Genomic DNA, 17668 nt, shown 5'->3' on the forward strand with positions numbered 1-17668 from the left:
GATTCGCACAGCGCGTGACCCGTATCCCGCAGTTTTGCCTGCATGGAAACTGCAGGATGAGGCGGCGCGTGCAGGATGTAGCTCTGTTCCTATCTCTGTGACTCTCTGCTGCTTTGCCTCCACCGCACTTGCTGTGCTGCCTAGGTCTTGCTGCCGCTGCGCTGAGGCCCGCGGGGATGTTACGTGCAGCCCCACGCACTCAGCAGCAAAAGCGATTGGTGTCTAGCTGGCCACGGCAGGGCCGTGCAGAAGCAATCAAGGGGGTCGAAGCCCCTTGATTCCTACTTGCAGAATATTTGCCATACTCTGTTCTTTTGTCCTTAGTTGAAATCATGATTGCCACTGAACGATTCAGGAAAGGAGATTAGACAAGCTTTTACTAATACAGATACAGAGCCATAAGTTTCTTTGGCTGATTTCTTACTTATTTTTAAAAATCATTGATTAGAAAAAGTATATGCTTTCACTTTATTTTTCCATTACTGACATTTCAAATTTGCATTTTGTTAAGCAATACGAGGATTCTCTCCGCAACATAAAATCTGCAGTTTTGAAGAGGCAAAAGGTTTGGATAGGATCAATGAGCGAATGCCACCAAGGAAAGATGCTCTTCAACAAGATGGTATTAATACTATTAACACAACAAATGCCAACGGAAACAATGGAACTGGCAACAACAATGCACAGTGACCACATCAGCTTCTGGTTTACTCACTTCTGTCTTGCCTGAGAATTCCTCCATTACTGCTTTTTGATGTGACAACAGATGGAACAGCCAGGGGGATCAGCGTGACTACTTAAAGTGAGGTGGAAACCCATCGAGCTTGACCTCGCTGAAGAGCAACCATCCTGCTTTTGAGACAACAGCCCCTCTCTTTATGTGTGACCCCATGTGCTGGGAGCGCCCTTCGTGCATCTACAGAAAATCCACTGCTGGCTGCTCAATCTTGACATCTGGGGAAGTGATTGGGCTGTTATCACTAAAGCACATCTAGACTTAGCATCTTATGCTTATCGTTGTCAACACTTTAAGTTTACAAATGGGATTTTTTAGTAGCGCTAGTTTGTTTGTTTGTTTGTTTTTTAATCAGACTTTCAAATACAACCCTAAGAGCTAACTATTTATTAATGGACATCGGTTTCATGAAATGTCTTTAAAACGATAGATTAGAATGGTCTTAAAATATCTGAGGCTGCGAAACTGCATTTTAAATAGACAGGAAAAAATGCCAAAAAAAAAAAAAAATCTCAGTTGGTCATTCTGTAAAATGCTGACCTCAGGTTTACTCCTTAGATGTTGCTAATATTGTATTCACTGTATTTTTTAGTTATGGCTTATCAGAAGATTTCTATGTAGGAATGTTTATTACTTGAACACAGATTTAAAAAAAATATTTAATTCAGAAACTTTTTGCCCAGCTTTTTCAAGACTCCTCCCAACCTTGAATTTAAAAAAAGAATATTATATATACTAATTTTAAAAGTAAGAAAAATATGGAAATGTTAATTTTAAGGTACTTTTAATTGAACTTTGTACATTATGTCTAAGTAAATTTTGATTCATATCAAGTCTGTAAAGCTTGGCATTGTATTTTGTGTCTGCATGTTTTCATTTTGCAAATATTTAATATATAGACCTATGATGTACATCTATAGGTTATGTAGATGTTATGAGTACTTTTAGTTTATTGTGAGTATTACAGTTGCATAAATAGCTAATAATCACTGGCCTGAGTAGCTGCAAGCTTTTTATTATTTTTAAATCTGTAAAGGAAACTGAAACTGTATTGGACATACTTTCTGTTTAGGCAAAGCAGCGCGTAAGCAATTGCTCTGTTCAACTGCTAAGGCATTAGTGAAAGTGTAAACTTGAGACTGCATGTATTTTGGTATCTACAGGACTGCTTGGTTAAAATAAAAATTGAAGCCCTGTGCTGATTTGTTCACAAATAATGGACTGTACCGATTGCCACTGTACTTGGTTAAATATTTTGGCATTTGCTACGTGTCCTTCTCATCCCCTGGAACACAACTTGAAACTTAAGTTCACTAGAGTTCATCTCCCTTTTTTGTTTGCCATAAAGTACGATCTGTACATGCCCCTGTCTAAGTTGGAAATTTTATGCATGTTCTGAACTATTCAAGTATTTTATAAACAGTAGCACACAATAAATTTTGTGCATGGGCTGCGGCTCCTATCATTGTGTATTGCTTTTATTTGGAATCCTTGGGTCTAATCTGACCCAGAAAACTAGTTAGAAATTCAAAATTTGAGCTAACAAAAATTCTGAAAGTCACTTGTACCTAGCAAAGAATTAGCATGTAAGGTAAATGACAGCCAGTTAGGAATGCTAGAGGTCTTTTGTTTGTTTCTGCTTTTGAGTTCTTTCTCATTAATTAAATTTCATTCTTAGCATTTAAAAATTCTCAGAAATTAAATTTAATTCTCAGCATTTTCTGCTAAACTGGACAAGCCTGGAAGGGCAGCATCAGCTGGTTCTGCAGAAAGGCTGTTCTTTGTAGCTCTCTTCTGTTACTGGTTTGCAGTGAGCATTGAAGAGACCAGAGAAATGTGTTTAGGTTGCTTTTAGGGTGAGAGAATACTGTTTGAAGTTAGTGCAGATAATTTAGTCTTTTTGGTATAGTATCTTAAAAGATAAATATGAGAAGCTGCTGAATAGGATAAGAACGATGATAAAGTAAGATGATAATTGTAAGAAAGTGATACACTATTGCTATTTGAGTTTTAATGTTTGATTTTACTTTATTGTAGATGCATTTTAATTGGAAATAATATTCTTAAAGTCTGAGTGCAGAAGACCAGCTTATACAATGGTAAGTTTTTCTTTTCCTTTTTATAAAGCACAATCATATTAGTGAGCCGTATGCTCTTTGTATGACCTTGTGTTAAAGCAGAACAGTCTAAGTGCAATGAAAGATTTGCATGATGATGATGGTACCATTCTCCTTGACAGTGCTAAGGGAAGATTTCCCAGCTCTCTTAAAACAGTATTTTTCATGATTTGATACGTAGTTTCGATTATTGTGACTGGCTGGAGCTGTGTCTGTGGAGAAGACTTGGTGAGACGCGGACACGTGTTGGTCTGTGCGCTCCGCTGCAGCGGTGCTGCCTTTGGGGTCCTCCTGCAGGACCTCCCGTCTTTGCCCGTTTTGCTGGGTGTGAAGGGAGATGCCTAGTAAAGTATCTTGAGCAGGTGTTGTCAGCCTGTTCAGTCTTCTCACGCTGCATCCCTGCTGCTATTTCAGCAGGAAGTCAGTCAGGTAACAGGGGGTTATATCTGTGCCTTTCTCTGGGTGAAAAGTACGTATTCATTTTTTTTGCTACTGTTTCTGAAAGGTGGAGTCTGGAGCTGTCTCTAATTCTTGCATGGTTGGCGAGCAAAGATGATACCCTCCCTCCTAGCAAACGGTAAGTGCTGGGCTGTTTGCTTTATGCTTTCAGTTATAGGGAAGGAAGAAAAGCTTTCTGTGCCACCTGCTGTTCTCCGTTAAGAGAACAACCCACCGCCGCAGGAGATGTGGTCGGTTCCTGGTTTGAGTGGAGCAATGAAAGCTTTTCGTCCTCGCAGGGGGCTCGCAGGACCCTGTGTGGGTCTGGGGGGATGTGCCCCTTCCTCCCCGGGACTCCTGCGTTCAAACATTATCTGCAGCCGCTCACCTGCCCGGGAGGCCGGCCCCAAGGCCCGAGCTGCTGCAGGAGGGAGCGGGTTTTTCTCTCGGTGCTGCCACCTGCTGAGCCCAGCACGGAGCACCAGCCCAGCTTGCTGCTTGTGTGTCAGCAAAACTGAACATCTCGCCTTAACACAGAGGAATGGCATTAGCAAATACAGCCCGAAGTGTCCATTTTTTATAGTCATAGGATGCATTACCCAGATTTCAGTACTCTGCTTTGAATGACCAGTAAATGGGTGGGCATACTTTTATTGACACATAGAAAGATGTAGATACACTACTATGCTTTACTAATTAAATACTATTTTTTTTTTAACTTGCAAAGAAGTTTGCTCAAGATTGAAGAAAGAAAATTAAAAAGAATCTTGGTTAAGCTTGGGAATGTATTGACACAGTGACTACTGATTCCATGTCAGTGATGATCCAAGTCACACAGAGTGGAATATGTTCTTGTCTACTACAATGTTCTTTTTTGTCCCTATTTAGGCTATAAACTTGACTAATAAGCACATTTAAATTGAAAGATATTTCTAAGTTTTACATCAGAAAAAGTTCCATTTTTATGGCAGAACATTAATATACTTACTTTTTTTGTATAGTAAATTTGACTTTTTTTTGTAGAAACATGTATTATTTGTCTTGCAGTTGTGAAAGGCTTTACGAGAAATAGTATTTTACTAGAATTACTGCTTTAGTAGAATTAATTCTAAGCATTCTAACTGCTTTCATTCGAGGCTTAATAAAGATAGAGTTTTAGTGTTTTTGTAAGCATGTCTTATAATACTACCTTTATTTGATAGATATTTTGCTAGAAATGTTAGGACACACCTTGCAAGCTCCCGATAAATTTGTAGCTGAAAGTCAGATGCAGTTTGGCTTTCTGAAAAACAACTCAAAGCTGTTCTTTGTATTAAAGAGGGTTGTTAGAGAATGGGGCTGTGTTTTTGTAAAATACCTTACATCAAAGCCTCAGTCTTCTATGTCAGCTCAGCAGGAAATTTTAGCTATTTCAGTAAATCTGCTGAATATTAGAGATTCTTCTGAGAATTAGTTTAATGCAGGAGTTTAGCAGAGAGGAGGGTGTTGTTTGGGTTAAAAGCACTAACATATAGAACTAGTAGACAAGATACATCTTTTATTGTACAATAAAGAATATTATGTGCTGTAAATTAAGGCAAATATAAGTGCAAAAAGCTTTTCTGAATCATCAAGAAGGCATTTTTGATTACACAGAGTTTAAAATTATTCTTTTACACACATGGATAGTCAGTGGTTGCATAAAACATGTTATGTCCTTCAGTTTCTTTTAAAAAAGAAAACAAAAAAACAACATAAAATCTTCTATTGGCGAACAATTGCCAGCAGCAAACGTCGGTAGTCACCACTTGTATCACCTGATATCATTGTGGCCAAAGTCTTCTGATACATTTGTGTGAACATCTGTTTAATTTGCACAAGGTCAATCTGTGCGAAGAAGGAAAAAAAAAAAAAAAAGGCACAAAGCTTGAGCATTCACTGATTTTAACTCCCAGTCACCCTGCCTGTCCTCTCTCAAATGTTACTTCCTTCGTGGACCACATGTCAGAGGCCAAAAGCACAGTTTATTATAGGTCTTACTAGCTGTGTTTTTTCCCTCTCAAGAGAGACAAGCAGCTCGCAAAGCCAATGGTCCAGCAGTTGGTGCTTTGTTTGTTTGGACCTTGGTCCCCAGTTTGAGTAGTTGGATCTTTCAAGCTCAGAAGCCTTTAAGCTTCTGCTTAATTGCAGAAGCCACCACAAACAGGAAGGGAAGTGAATAGAAATTAAATTACTAGCCAGAAATAATTATTACATGAAATCTTTAAAGCAAATCATTCATCAGTCTTGAACAGAATAAAAGCTTAAGTGTAAATCATTATTTAGATGGCTTTTAGCTACACGGGAAATCTAAATCCAAAGTCTTTGCATTCTGGAGAGGAGAGAGTTTCTTACCTCACTGCGAGTGACTACAATTCTGATAAGTGTAGAATCATCCGTGCCAGCTCCTTTCATGGAGTAATAAAGTCTTTCTGCAAAAAAGGCTGGACGATTTAAAGTACATTGCACTGCAATAAAATTTATTTTTAAGATTAGTTTCCGTACTGCATGCTGTGTGGTGATAGTTGGCAAGATCAATTCAGGACTTTTACTGTGGACAGCTAGAGCTCGGTTTTGGTAAAGATCCTGTTGTGATGGGTAACAGGAATTGTTTATAGAGTTGGGTTTGGTTTCTAGCTGACCAAGTGATTCCATTCCTAGAGAAGTTATCATTACTAACATCTAACTTTTCTGGAAGAGCTTCTTAAAGTTTGCTGAAATTGTTTATTCCCAAATATGAATTTAAATAGTCCTTCTCCTTGGATAACTGGAGGCAGTTATCTGGATAATGATAGAAGGTTTTTATTTATGCTCCATTGCTAGAGTTTCATAAATACAAGTACAGATGTATAAAGTTGATGAAAAGATCTTGTTCCAGTTAGATTTTTCACATCCAAACACAAGCCTCTGTTCTCTTACAAGACCTTCAGAGATGAGTTCTTCCAAAAGAACTCTTTTGTAGAATATAATCTAGAAAATTTTAATTCAGTGGTTTCCTACCAATTGTAGCTGTAGAAATAGTGTCATCCTCATAAGTGTTGGCAAGACTGATTTCCATAGAGTACTGGTTCCTTGTCTGAACTACTAGTAAATCATGCTACGTTTAAAATGTTTTACTGTTATAAGCCAGCAAAATGGATGAAATGAACGCTTATTTTCTCCAATTAGGTGCAAAGTGAGTAATCTGAATAATCAAAATTACTTTTCTATTAGCAGATTCTCAGATTATGTTTTTCTTTTCTATATGGCCAGCACTGAGTGGGATTCTTCCTGAATGATGTTAAAGAAGGGAGTGATGTTTGAATACATCAAAGGGTATGAGTAAGGGGAAGGAAAAACTTATCACTTACAAATAGCCTTCAAACCACGCTCCACATTTCCAGAAAATTCTCGGTCAATGCTGCTTAATAAATCCCGATTAGCAATCTAAAAACAAGTAAAATGAATATATGACTAGCGAAATGCAATAACAAATGACACTTTAATTCAAAATAGACCAGCCAAATTCATTTGTAATCAATGCAGAACCCCTACCTTGGAGTATGCTTCAACTGTTGCTTTCAATTGAGGAAAACTTCTGCTTGCCAGCACCATATTAAAGCAAGATTCATCAGTCCCAAGCTTTCCTTCTCCTGCTTGGTACAGACGCTGAGCATCTTCCTGAGCTTTCTGATAATCCACAGTTTGATTCTCATCCCGATTACCCTGAAGCAAAGACATCAGAGGTGGAATGAAGTTATCCAGAGCAGGCTATGCTTTACGTCCACGCCGTTAGCTTCAAAAAAATAAGCAACTTGAGAGAATAGCATCATTTTAAAATACTTTAAATTGCTTTACATCTACTCTTTTGTTCAATATTTCTTACAAACAGAAAATGGGAAAATGTCTTGGAACTCTCTGTCTCCAGGGCATGCTTTAAACTAGGTATATTGACCAGGATAGTTTCACCTCTATATATTTTCTCCTAATTTTAGTCTTTTTTCAGGAACTGTACTAAATTCTCTTATTCTCTTAATAATACAAACTTTCTCTCGATTTGTTTCTAGGCTTCAAGTTGCAAGAAATCTTCCCAAATGAACTAACGACTTATCTTACTGAATATGCACATCTCAGCTAGCTCAGGTCTTCTGTTATGAATTTGCCCATTTCAAGTAAGAATGCCTATGGAAAGCACTTCCTGTATTTGTAACATGGCAGCAGAGCTTATGTGACAGTTTGTGTGCTTCGAGGTTTGTCTTTTCGCTAATTGATGCATGGATAGATACTGCTAAATATATTGGTCAAGTAGACTTAATACATATTCTCAAGTACTGTGGTATCTATAGTGGTTAATACATTATTTAAATTGATGTGGTTGTCAGTTACTGTAAAGTACTGCATTTATCAAAATAAAAATTAGCAGCATGAGCTTCTCAAGTTCTGCTTTCTTGTGGATTTTGACTTTTTAATCCAAATACCTAGTGATGAGCTGAACTCTCACTAAGGTAGAGGCAAACAAGACAGAGAAGTGTCATAGAAATTTCAGCAGTGAATGGAGAAGATTATTAGAGAAATATGGGAAGATGTATTTGCTGCATGTATCTTTCTAAACACTGTTGTTTCTATTCTTTATCTAAAAGAATACCAGTAAACTATACAGTATAATCGGGCTCCCCAGTTCACTGGACTTCAACAGTAGCACACACCTAATTCTAGTGATCTCAGAAAGGGAGGCTCTCGTGATGTGGCAGGTAGTTTTGGCTTGCCGTACCCGTTTCTACGTAGCCTAAAGCTGATCCTATCAGATACACCCAAATGATTAAAAAATATACATATATTATAAAGTACACGCACAAAAAACATATATCAGCATGTGGGAGCTTTTCTTCTAGTACCATTTGATTGCATTTGCATAACAAAGTATTTCAAAAATACATTCTCTGAGGTGAATACAGGGGTTTTAACTAGGTTACTCAGTTCATTGCAGATTTCTAGATAAAAAATCTCTCGTCCCTCAAGAGGGACTAAAGGACCCGATCTGGTCACGAGGGAAGAAATGAATGGGCCAGTGCTAATTTTTTACAGAACCTGACTCTGGCTAAGCATGCACAGGCAATTCATTTGTGCAGCAATTATGAATATATGCAAAGTCAGACTGTTCATCATTACTGTACCAAAACAAACAAAAATACATACAGATAATAGATAATATATATTATCTATAGATATATCTTTATACAGATAGATTCTTTATATATATATACACACACAGAGAGAGAGAGAGAATATAAAGCTCACTTGGCACATGGATATCAATAATCGTTCGAAGTGTCCTGAGGTGTCAGCTCTGATGTCTTGCTCAAGGTCTCTTCCAAATTCTGATTTATAGCAGTTCACTATTTCTCGAATTTCCTGGTTTGTTCTTGTGCAAAGGATCTCGATCAGCACCCTCTCCTGAGTGCCAGCTCCCTGCAGACAGAGGAATAGAAGGCAAGCTGCAGAGCACTCCCTCCCCAGGTATGTTTAACAGTAAAATAAAGCAGGCATTTTTTGTTTTAAAGACTAGTATAATCTACAGTGTCAGACCAGCCCCCTTCCAGTGTGAATGCACGGCTTTCTGTATATTTAAAATGGAATTAAGATTTCTGAACCATTCAGTTCTGCATCAGTTTAAAAAATACCCACATAATATGCTTCCACAATGATGGTATCAGCCAAATTTAACTGAAAGATGATATAGGAAGGAGATAAATTCTTTGGCAGTCATATTCTGGGAGCGTGCTGGAGCAAGGTAAAGCATTATGGTAGCCTTTAAGGCAGATACAAACTTAAAGCAAATACACATTTAAATTCTGCTTTACTCAGTTTACAAATGCATTCCTGACTCAAAATATGGCTGCTTACTCAACATGGAGCATCACCAGGAGCTTTTCGATGATGCCTCGCTGTCCCCTGAATAGAAATTAACTGTTGTTTGTTTCACATCATGTTGGCATGGTCACCTCTATTCAAGCACAGATTAGATAGCAATGGATCTATGGGGGACTTCTAGGCAGTGTTAGAAATGGAAAAAATAAGGAGGGGGTGGGGGGGGCAGGGAGGGCAAGAATGGCTCTTGCCATTCATCATCTGACCAGAAGAAAATACACTTTTAGCATCCTGCTGAGCTGGAATATTCTAGAAATATTTTCAAAACCAGCGGCTTGTTCCTAGCAAGGAGAGGTCAATACCTTCAATTTATACACAGTTATCTGCTCCCAGACTCCTACTAAGGCCTAGTGCTGCAGCGCTTGGATCCCCTGCTGGAGCAGTGCTCCCCACAGCCAGGCCTGCAGGAATTCGCTGGAACTGGAAGATGCAGCAGTAAAGACATCTAAACCCCACAGTACCCAAATTTGTTTGCCACATTTCTGAATAGGGATGAAGTACTTATTTTTTCTAGATGAGCATTTTAAGATGGTTCTAATCTAATTTGTTCACAGTAAAACTGTACCTTCATTGCATGACGTAAACTCCAGGCATCATAATAGGTGCGAGGCATGAAAAGCGCTAGAATCAGTTCTTCCACATTTCCACTCAACTCAGACTTGAGGTCTTTAATTAAATCCTGTCCAATTATAAACACAAGAAGAGAGTCACAATATGGGGGCAGCTCATTGATCAGAAATTACTTGAAGGGGCAGTTGCAGCAGCAGCTGGATTATGCTTTTATTTACTGATTCAAAAAGCTAGTGACCATACCTTGCCATACATAGTCTTGAAAGCTGCCTTGATCTTTTGCCTCTGATCATTGGAGCGGTTCGCCACAACATCAATGATTGCCTGCTCGTCCGTTCCTTGCAAACGGAAGGGCAATTTCACTTAAGAACTCAATAAACCCTCCAAGGCTGTCCAGTTTGTAATTATACCTTTTGGCATAGTTATACAAATGCATGGCTACTCTTTTTTTCCCATAATTATCTTAGTAACGCATTCTGCCAAAGAACCCAAGTCATTTTGACTCAAAAGCTCAAATATGATTAAATAAAAACTGAAGAAAAGAAAGAAAATGGAATAAACACACTAGCTCAATAGAAGTGTACGTTTCTATTACGTACTTACCAAACCCCTTCATAGCTTTGCGCAGAATTTCTGCATCTCTTCCAGCATCAAAGTTTGGAGCAGCCTGAATTGTGCCCTGGGTACACTGAACTGCTGCTGCAGGCTGAGAATAAGGCAGGCATGTATAGCTGGTTATTCTTCACAATACAAATTTGAATTGAAACTTTACAATTTCAGCTGGAGGAGTTCCTTATTTCCCTGCTTCCTTTCTAATACAAACATTAGTCAGCAAAACTGCATGTCATCCTGCTTCTGACGGTGCTTATCTGTGCTATGGATAAAGATGTCCTGCAGAGTATCACAGATACTGTGTTTACCATTTGGTTCAGGTTGTATTCCGAGTGTGACATTTGGACTTTCTCAGTGCAGGTCTGAGAAAAGAACTGTTCTGCAGCTCACAGAAAATAAGATTTTTCGAGCAGATTTAGATGAAAATTGACACAGAACAGACCAAATAGTTTTTCATTTCCCTAGCTGCAGTGTCAGACTTCACTGCTGCAAAGAGATCTTTTTACACTAAAGAAAAGCTGGTCCCTCTGTAAGCCATTTGATAAAACTAGGACCAGTTGATACTCTTCCAAGTCCACCAAACTTTGTGGGAAAAGCTATGCTAAATTGCCTGTATGCAACTCTGATTGCTTAAATGTAATTATGTTTTCAAATTGCAGATTAGAAAGGAGTAAATCTAAACCCTATTGAAAGCAGTAGCAACAAATTAGTTTTCTGGGCCATCTTTATCCTTTTTGCCTTTAACAAAAAGCCTCAGTAAAACCAGTGAGAAATACAATCCTCTATCACACAGACCATGCCCATATCCCTACCTTCTGTCCCTACTTTCCTCCACACAACCAGCTGTGGATATGCTGCTCTGCCAGCAGACATAACAAGGTGAGAAAACTACAGAAGCCACAGAAGGTGAGAAAACTACAGAAGCCACAGAAGTTTGATTGTAAAAGAGGATACAGCACATACCGGGCCAGGCATTGGTGATGGTGTTTGTCCCCCACCATATGCTACTGAAAAGAAATTTAGAAATAAGATAAAAGGAATTATGTTTCTTATTATTATGCAAATGCTATCTGATTGAAAATGTAACAATTTATAGACTAAGAAGTGATAGCTGTGGCAATGCACAAAACCCAAATTTCCTGAGTAATGAAACCTGTAATGATCAGTAACTGAAGTTCTTGCCCTTCAGAAGGGTTGGAAGTACAAGATAGAGAAGCGTTCGGGTATAGACATCAGCAAAGCAATGCTAAAAATGCTAAATTTACTGATGCCATGGTAGCTGGTAGGATCTCTCCTCATTAAATGTTGGTATCCTAGATATACCAAGTCTTGTCAAGTAAGGTGATAGGCCATGTACAGCACATGAACCTCACCAGCTAGAAGAGAGGGCCTAATCTGTAACTGCCTATCTTGGAATATCCTGCTGCAACTTGGGATGCTTAAACTTTCTTATCTAGAATAGTGACACACACGCCGTACCTGGGATTTGTGCTGGTCCGCCTCCAGCATAGCTTTGGGCCGGAGGCTGAGGAAAGCCACCAAAGCCAGGGCCAGCGGGAGGCACGCCAAAGCCGGGGCCTGCAGGAGCTGGGAGAACAGGAAAGATTTTAGCACACTGTTTCACCCATACGCTGGGCTACTGATCAGAATTAGGCAAGAGATTAATGGCAACCTATCACTTCTTTTCTCTGTCTTTGCAGTGGCCAGCAACCCAAAGGCGTCAAGCTCCTGCTGTCAATGAACAAGTGTTTCCTGGTGCATGTCAGTCTGCCTGGCTGTCTAACCACTACCCCGTGAGGTGATTACTGAGCACATCTGTTTTTCTTCACTCCTCCTACCGGCCCCAGGGAGCCGCTACAACAGAACTGCCGCCGAGGGACGCTACCTCCAGGGTAAGGTGGCATTCCTCCAGGCTGGGGCGCTGCGGGGTAGCCCCCGGGCGCGGGGTAGCCCCCTGGCGCGGGATATCCTGCTGCCCCGGGATAGCCGGCACTCGGTGGGGCTGCAGGATAGGCCCCCCCTCCTGCTGGAGGGTATCCTCCAGGAACGGCCGGATAGGAGTACTGGCCGGCTGGCGGGTAGGCAGACTCTTGACCTGTTGGCTGAAAGAAAAATGGGGTGTTTGTATATCTGTTAACAGGACATGAGGATAAAACCGCTCAAGCTACCAAAACGTCTGCATACATCATCATGGGATCAGACTAAGCACATGAAGCAGCAGCAGAACTCCCAGGGCCTGCACGGGAGGGCTTCCTGCTGTGCCCCCCTGGTTGAAACAGCCCTTGCACCCACTCAGAGGGAGCTGCAGGGGGAGGCACCACTGGAGGCTGCTGGCCCCATCCCCTTCCAGAGCAGCGCCAGCTCCAAAGTTAGAGGAGGTTGCTCAGGGCCATGGCAAGTTTTGAACTTGAAATCTCTGAGGACAGTGACTCCACAGCCTCTCTGCTTCTAGAGTTCAACCACTCCAGTGTGGACAGGGTTTTCCTGAATCCCATTACAGTTGCCCTTGCTGCAGCCCATGCTTGCTGCCTGCTGCTCTTTCACATTGCACCTCTGAGAAAAGCCTGCTTCCAGTTCCCCGGCTCATCTCAAATGTGAAGTCATCTTCAGGGATGTGGGAATGAAAAGCAAGAGCATAATCTACAGGGCACATACCTTGTGTGAACTGACAGCTGGCATTTACACAAGCACAGCAAGAGTGGGTATTCACAGTATATAAGTATATTAGGAATGCAACACATTTAAGAACCATACTTACAGGATAACCAGGGAAACCAGGATAGCCTGAAGGGGGATAACCTGGGTACGACATTCTGGAAAAGAAAGAGATTTTCACTGGTACAGTACTATATATGAGTTTGTAGAATTGATTGCTTTCTAATTAATTACCTGTTACATCACTTGATTAATACATTTGTATGTTCAGTAGTACTCAGGAGTATTCCTAAGCTACTAACCCCACAAAAACCTTTCCTTTCTTTACACAAATGGCAAGCAAGCTTGCAAGTAGCAAGCAGGATTCAGAAGAAAAGTATCATCAATTCTCTTATTACCTGCCATCCTTGCTTAGGGTCAGTTAATTACCCTAAGTATCATAAGAGGCCTCCACGAAAAATTCTGAAATATGGGGTTATGGACCTTGAAGTGCTTGAGGCAGGGCAGAAGTGGGGCCTTTTTCAAGTCTAACACTTCTGTTTCTGTTCTACCATAGGGCTTGGGTGTTTCCCCCTTCCTTTGAGCACTCATTTTCTCCCACCCTGCATGCCTTCCTTCATGGGAATATTTCCTGGAAGAGTAGCATCCTACCTATTCCTGTGTAAAAAGGTAATTTGATAGAAATGTAGTTTTAATTATTAACTGCTTTTGTCTACATTTATGAAATAGATGCATGCAGTGCTAAATAGTGACTAACAATTAGAAAGATCAAATAATTTGATTAAACCAAAAAGTAGAATAATGCTTACATTGTGCAATTTGCAAGGAAGCTTTGGGCTGTGGCAGAATGGTTATCTGAGAAGCTTCACAGAATGAGATTAGTTGGAGCTCAGAAACCACCCAGTGAAGTGCAATTTGGGGGGTGAAAACAAACATAGCAAAAATCAGCCCGGCTGTTACAAGAACGTCATCAGAATAGGCTTACTACCAAGTCACAACTGTGTGCTCAAGCATGCGAGGGACAGGGTGACTCACAAACCTTATTTCAGTCACTTTGAACTTTAAGTTACTTTCAGGATTTCACAATCCCTCTGATTCCTGCTAAACTAAAGAAATGACTCTGTAACCAACACAGAGCCTCCTGCAGAATTAAACTGCACCATAGAATGCTAAGTGCCTTATTAAAAGGGGTGTAAAGATCTGACTCTTAATTCAAAGTAGCTATATAAAAATAAGAAAACTACATAAATACCAGTTTATTAGCTACATGCATTTAAAGCTATCGGCGTAACGTAAACTTACATGAAAGGCATGCAAGAAATGGGAGAAAAAGTTCAGGCACAAGACAAATGCCTGCTTTTTCAGCATGCATGAATCTCATCATTTAATTGACTCTTCTGCCAAAAATGTCCTCCTACATGGGAAACATTCACATTTCTCACCTAAGGGTCCCTGGAGACGGAAAGTGAGTGGAAAACATGCTGGGGTGGAGAGATCCCTGCACAGAAACCACCTTCAAAGTGGTGGAGAGCTGCTCGGGCTGGGAAGGGACGGTCAGTTCTCTGTTTAAAGACTCTTTAAAGGTCACTAGGGCTGTTATTTTATCATCTCTTCCTGGACAAGGAGTGAGTTTAACCTCTTTATGAGTACTCTGTGCAGCTGGAATTATTTTTCTTTTACTTCCAAATATTAACACCCTTGTGCTTGAACAGAAATAATGAACCAGGAAGTATCAGGGTAAACCCAGTTTGTCAACTTCCAAAACATTCCCCTTTACCCCATATTTTATCTGCCATACCCAGTATTATTCCATTTGTGTAGAAAACATCTGTTTCCTGACAGTAAGGCCCATTTTTAATAGAGGGACTCGAGAGAGAAGGAATGGAGAGGATAGGGCTTGGCCATGTTTCCATTTGTTTGGGCAGTTTCAAGGTCATCAGCCCAGCTAATGAACACTTAATGGCAGAAGGAAAAAATCATGTTAATGCTGACCAGTAAGATCCCCCAATCAGGGATTGGAAATTACTTACTTTATGTTCATACGACAACACATAAACATCTGCACAAATCAAGGGAAACGGGATAAATAAGAAAGGACACAATACAGCTAATGATTGTTCAGTGTTCATAGGTATTCCCTGAACCAAAGTGCAGATCTGAAAACAGTATTCTTATTGTGGTGTACCATGAAGGCAACAGTTGTTTCGAGAAGTAAACATCCCAGAATTAATGTGGAAGACATTGAAAATGAGAGTACATTACTTCAAATAAACACTGAAACAAGATTTTATAGAAGTACAACTGTGCAGGCTGTAAATTAAACTTCATTTAATTTACATTTTTGATTTTACATTTTAATTACATTTTTAAGTACACTGAAGTTTTGGCTTATTAGTAAGATAATGTAAAATGCTTAAGGTGAACATTTCCAACATTTCATTTTCAATCAAGAAGCTATCAGAGCTATCCCATATTTTTGATTCTTACTTAAGGATTACTGAAACAGCTCTCTGTATACACACGTGCTCTTCAGGAGATAAAGTAAATCACACAATATTAAATGTTTATCAGCTATAATCCAGCTACTTCCACAGCACAAAGCCTCACTTATCTCAGTGTATCCAGAAGGAAAACAGAGGCTCTACCAGTACTACTTTTATAACCGAAGCGAGAACACATTTGCCCAGGAGAATTTGTTCTGAACATATTCAGTTTTTCCACGCCGCTTTTCCTCAGCAGCGAGCCAGTCACGCGAAGCGGCTCTGCGCTGCGCACATCTGGGGCATTTTTAAGACCTGCCCAGTGAGTCATCAGGTCGCCCTGGCCAAGCCCGCTTCGGGACGTTTAAAGCCCGGCTCGGCTCGGCTCGGCTCGGCGCCTCGCTCGGGGGTTTTGCCCTTTCCGGGGTCAGTCCGAAGCGGCCCCTCGAGGTTCGGGGCGGCGCCCCCGGCCGTTACCGCCGCGCGCCGGCCGTTACCGCCCCCCGCCGCGGCCGTCACGGAGCGGCGGCTCCTCGCCCTTCCGGCGGGGCGCGGGGCAGGGCGGCGGCGCGGGAGCCAGCGGGGAGCGGCCCCGCTCCGGAGGCGGCCGCGGCAGGTACAAACCGACCTAGTCCTGCCCTTGCGACGGGGTGGCGCGAACGCCGGGACGCGGCTCGCAGCGCACAGCACTCCGGGCACCTGCCGCTCCCCGGAGCCCGCGCCCCGCAGCCGCTCGCTCCGGCGGGGCGGTGCGTGGAGCGGCGGCTGGGCTGGTGCGGACGGCGGGGCACGCGCGCGCCCCGGCTGCCACCTCCCCCTCCTCCCGGGCGCTGCCTCACCTGAACGAAATTGCGGAGCCTCCGGCCTCTCTCCCGCAGCTGCACTGCAAAATGGAGGCTGTGGGGCCGGCGGCACCGGCCGCTCCGCCCCCGGGCCCGCCCCGGGCCCCGCTGCCGGGCAGGGGCGCCGCGCCCAGAGCGCGGCCGGGCCGGGCCCCGCTGGCCGCGGCGCTGCCCCCTGCAGCGCGCAGGCTGCCCCCGGCCGCGGCGCCGGCTCTCCCTCGCGGCGAGGAGGCAAGTGCCATGCACAAGTGCCACAGAAACGCAGCACAGCGCGGCGCAAAGCTCTGCCAGGAGGCGTTCAGCACCCGACACACTACATCCACCAGGGTCCCTTCCCTTCTAAAGGAATCACTCGCACACAGGTTGAGGGTGGAGGTGACCTCTGGAAAGCATCTGGTCCAACTCTCCTGCTCAAGCACTTGCACAGAATCACATCCAGGCGGTGCTGAGTGTCTCCAGTCTACATTGCCGTTTCCCTACAACACCACTGAAATGAAATTCAAGCCCTCTGCATAAGGCTTTAAGTCAGGTCTTATTATCCAGTAACACATGAGGCTGTAAATCAGGCCTGTCCTCCAGTAACTGACAGGTAGTCAGCCAAGATATCCAGGTCCCCACACTAGTGTCTAACTGGCAAAACGCATCAAGGACACTAGTGGAGCTGGAAGAGTTGGTCTTTTTTTATGTAGTTGATGAGGATCACCACCTATGTCCCACAGTGCATAAAGGTAGGACTGTCCTGACTACTAGACTGATTTTTCTAGAAAGGGATCTCAGTTGCAGGCCTTTGTATATGACTAACTACTGTGGGAAGTGCACTTACTGTTTTAAATCTATTTTCTGTTCTAAGTATAATACGAATAAGCATTACAATACCTGTAATTATTCCTTCCTTTACCTTATGGCTAATTACTCAGAAGAAAAATGGAGCAGCAAGATACAGTTTATGAAAGATGCACCCATAATATTATGCTTGTAACTATTCAAGGCAATATCTCTCTGCATTTTGTTATATATTATGATAAACATACGCAAGCAGTTCAGAGACCATGCAAAAAGCAAGCTGTTTTTCCTCCATAATCTGGTGCTGTGCATGAGTGCTAGATGAAAAAAACAGCCACTGTACTACTTGTCTGTAAAATGGCATTAAGTGCAGGCAGCAGAAAATAGGTTGGTAATAATTTACCATGCTTGCCCATTTCAGATGAAAAGCATCATAACAGCAGAATTTGAACAGTGACCTATCTTCAGCACCACTGGGCTTGTTATCTCCCTTGTTTGCCCAGAATGTGT

General features: G+C 41.9%; 2 protein-coding genes across 7 annotated transcripts in view; one reads left to right on the top strand and one right to left on the bottom strand.

The window, feature by feature from the left end:
• The window catches only part of LOC104577462 (serine/threonine-protein phosphatase 2B catalytic subunit beta isoform), a 31498-nt gene extending 23782 nt beyond the window's left edge, over window positions 1-7716 (top strand). For 3 of the 4 annotated variants that reach the window (XM_088531399.1, XM_088531401.1, XM_088531400.1), the window contains one exon: window positions 512-2198. In XM_088531399.1, coding sequence (XP_088387525.1) covers window positions 512-690 — 179 coding nt within the window. In that variant the 3' untranslated portion in view covers window positions 691-2198. Of the gene's footprint in view, window positions 1-511; window positions 2199-2773; window positions 2836-3358; window positions 3431-7355 lie in introns of those variants that run through there. The other variant, XR_015913749.1, reaches the window with a different exon arrangement.
• On the bottom strand, window positions 4809-16426 carry LOC148593321 (annexin A7). Of its 3 annotated transcripts, XM_088531395.1 has the most exons (13): window positions 16373-16426; window positions 13157-13211; window positions 12284-12500; window positions 11878-11985; window positions 11362-11402; window positions 10390-10492; window positions 10030-10124; window positions 9782-9895; window positions 8587-8757; window positions 6844-7014; window positions 6660-6735; window positions 5665-5777; window positions 4809-5157 (listed from the first exon to the last, which is right to left on the bottom strand). In XM_088531395.1, the coding sequence occupies exons 2-13, from the start codon at window positions 13208-13210 to the stop codon at window positions 5035-5037; spliced, it is 1386 nt and encodes a 461-aa protein (XP_088387521.1). In that variant the 5' UTR covers window position 13211; window positions 16373-16426; the 3' UTR covers window positions 4809-5034. The 3 variants fall into 3 exon arrangements, with proteins under 3 accessions (XP_088387521.1, XP_088387522.1, XP_088387523.1); XM_088531396.1 differs by lacking the exon at window positions 11878-11985; XM_088531397.1 differs by lacking the exons at window positions 12284-12500; window positions 13157-13211 and having other exon boundaries at window positions 16373-16395.
• Window positions 16427-17668: the final 1242 nt, after the last annotated feature.

Source organism: Tinamus guttatus, unplaced genomic scaffold (genome assembly GCF_059628265.1).
Source record: "Tinamus guttatus ecotype Peru unplaced genomic scaffold, ASM5962826v1 Tinamus_guttatus_pri_ptg000416l, whole genome shotgun sequence".
Taxonomy (NCBI): Eukaryota; Metazoa; Chordata; class Aves; order Tinamiformes; family Tinamidae; genus Tinamus; species Tinamus guttatus.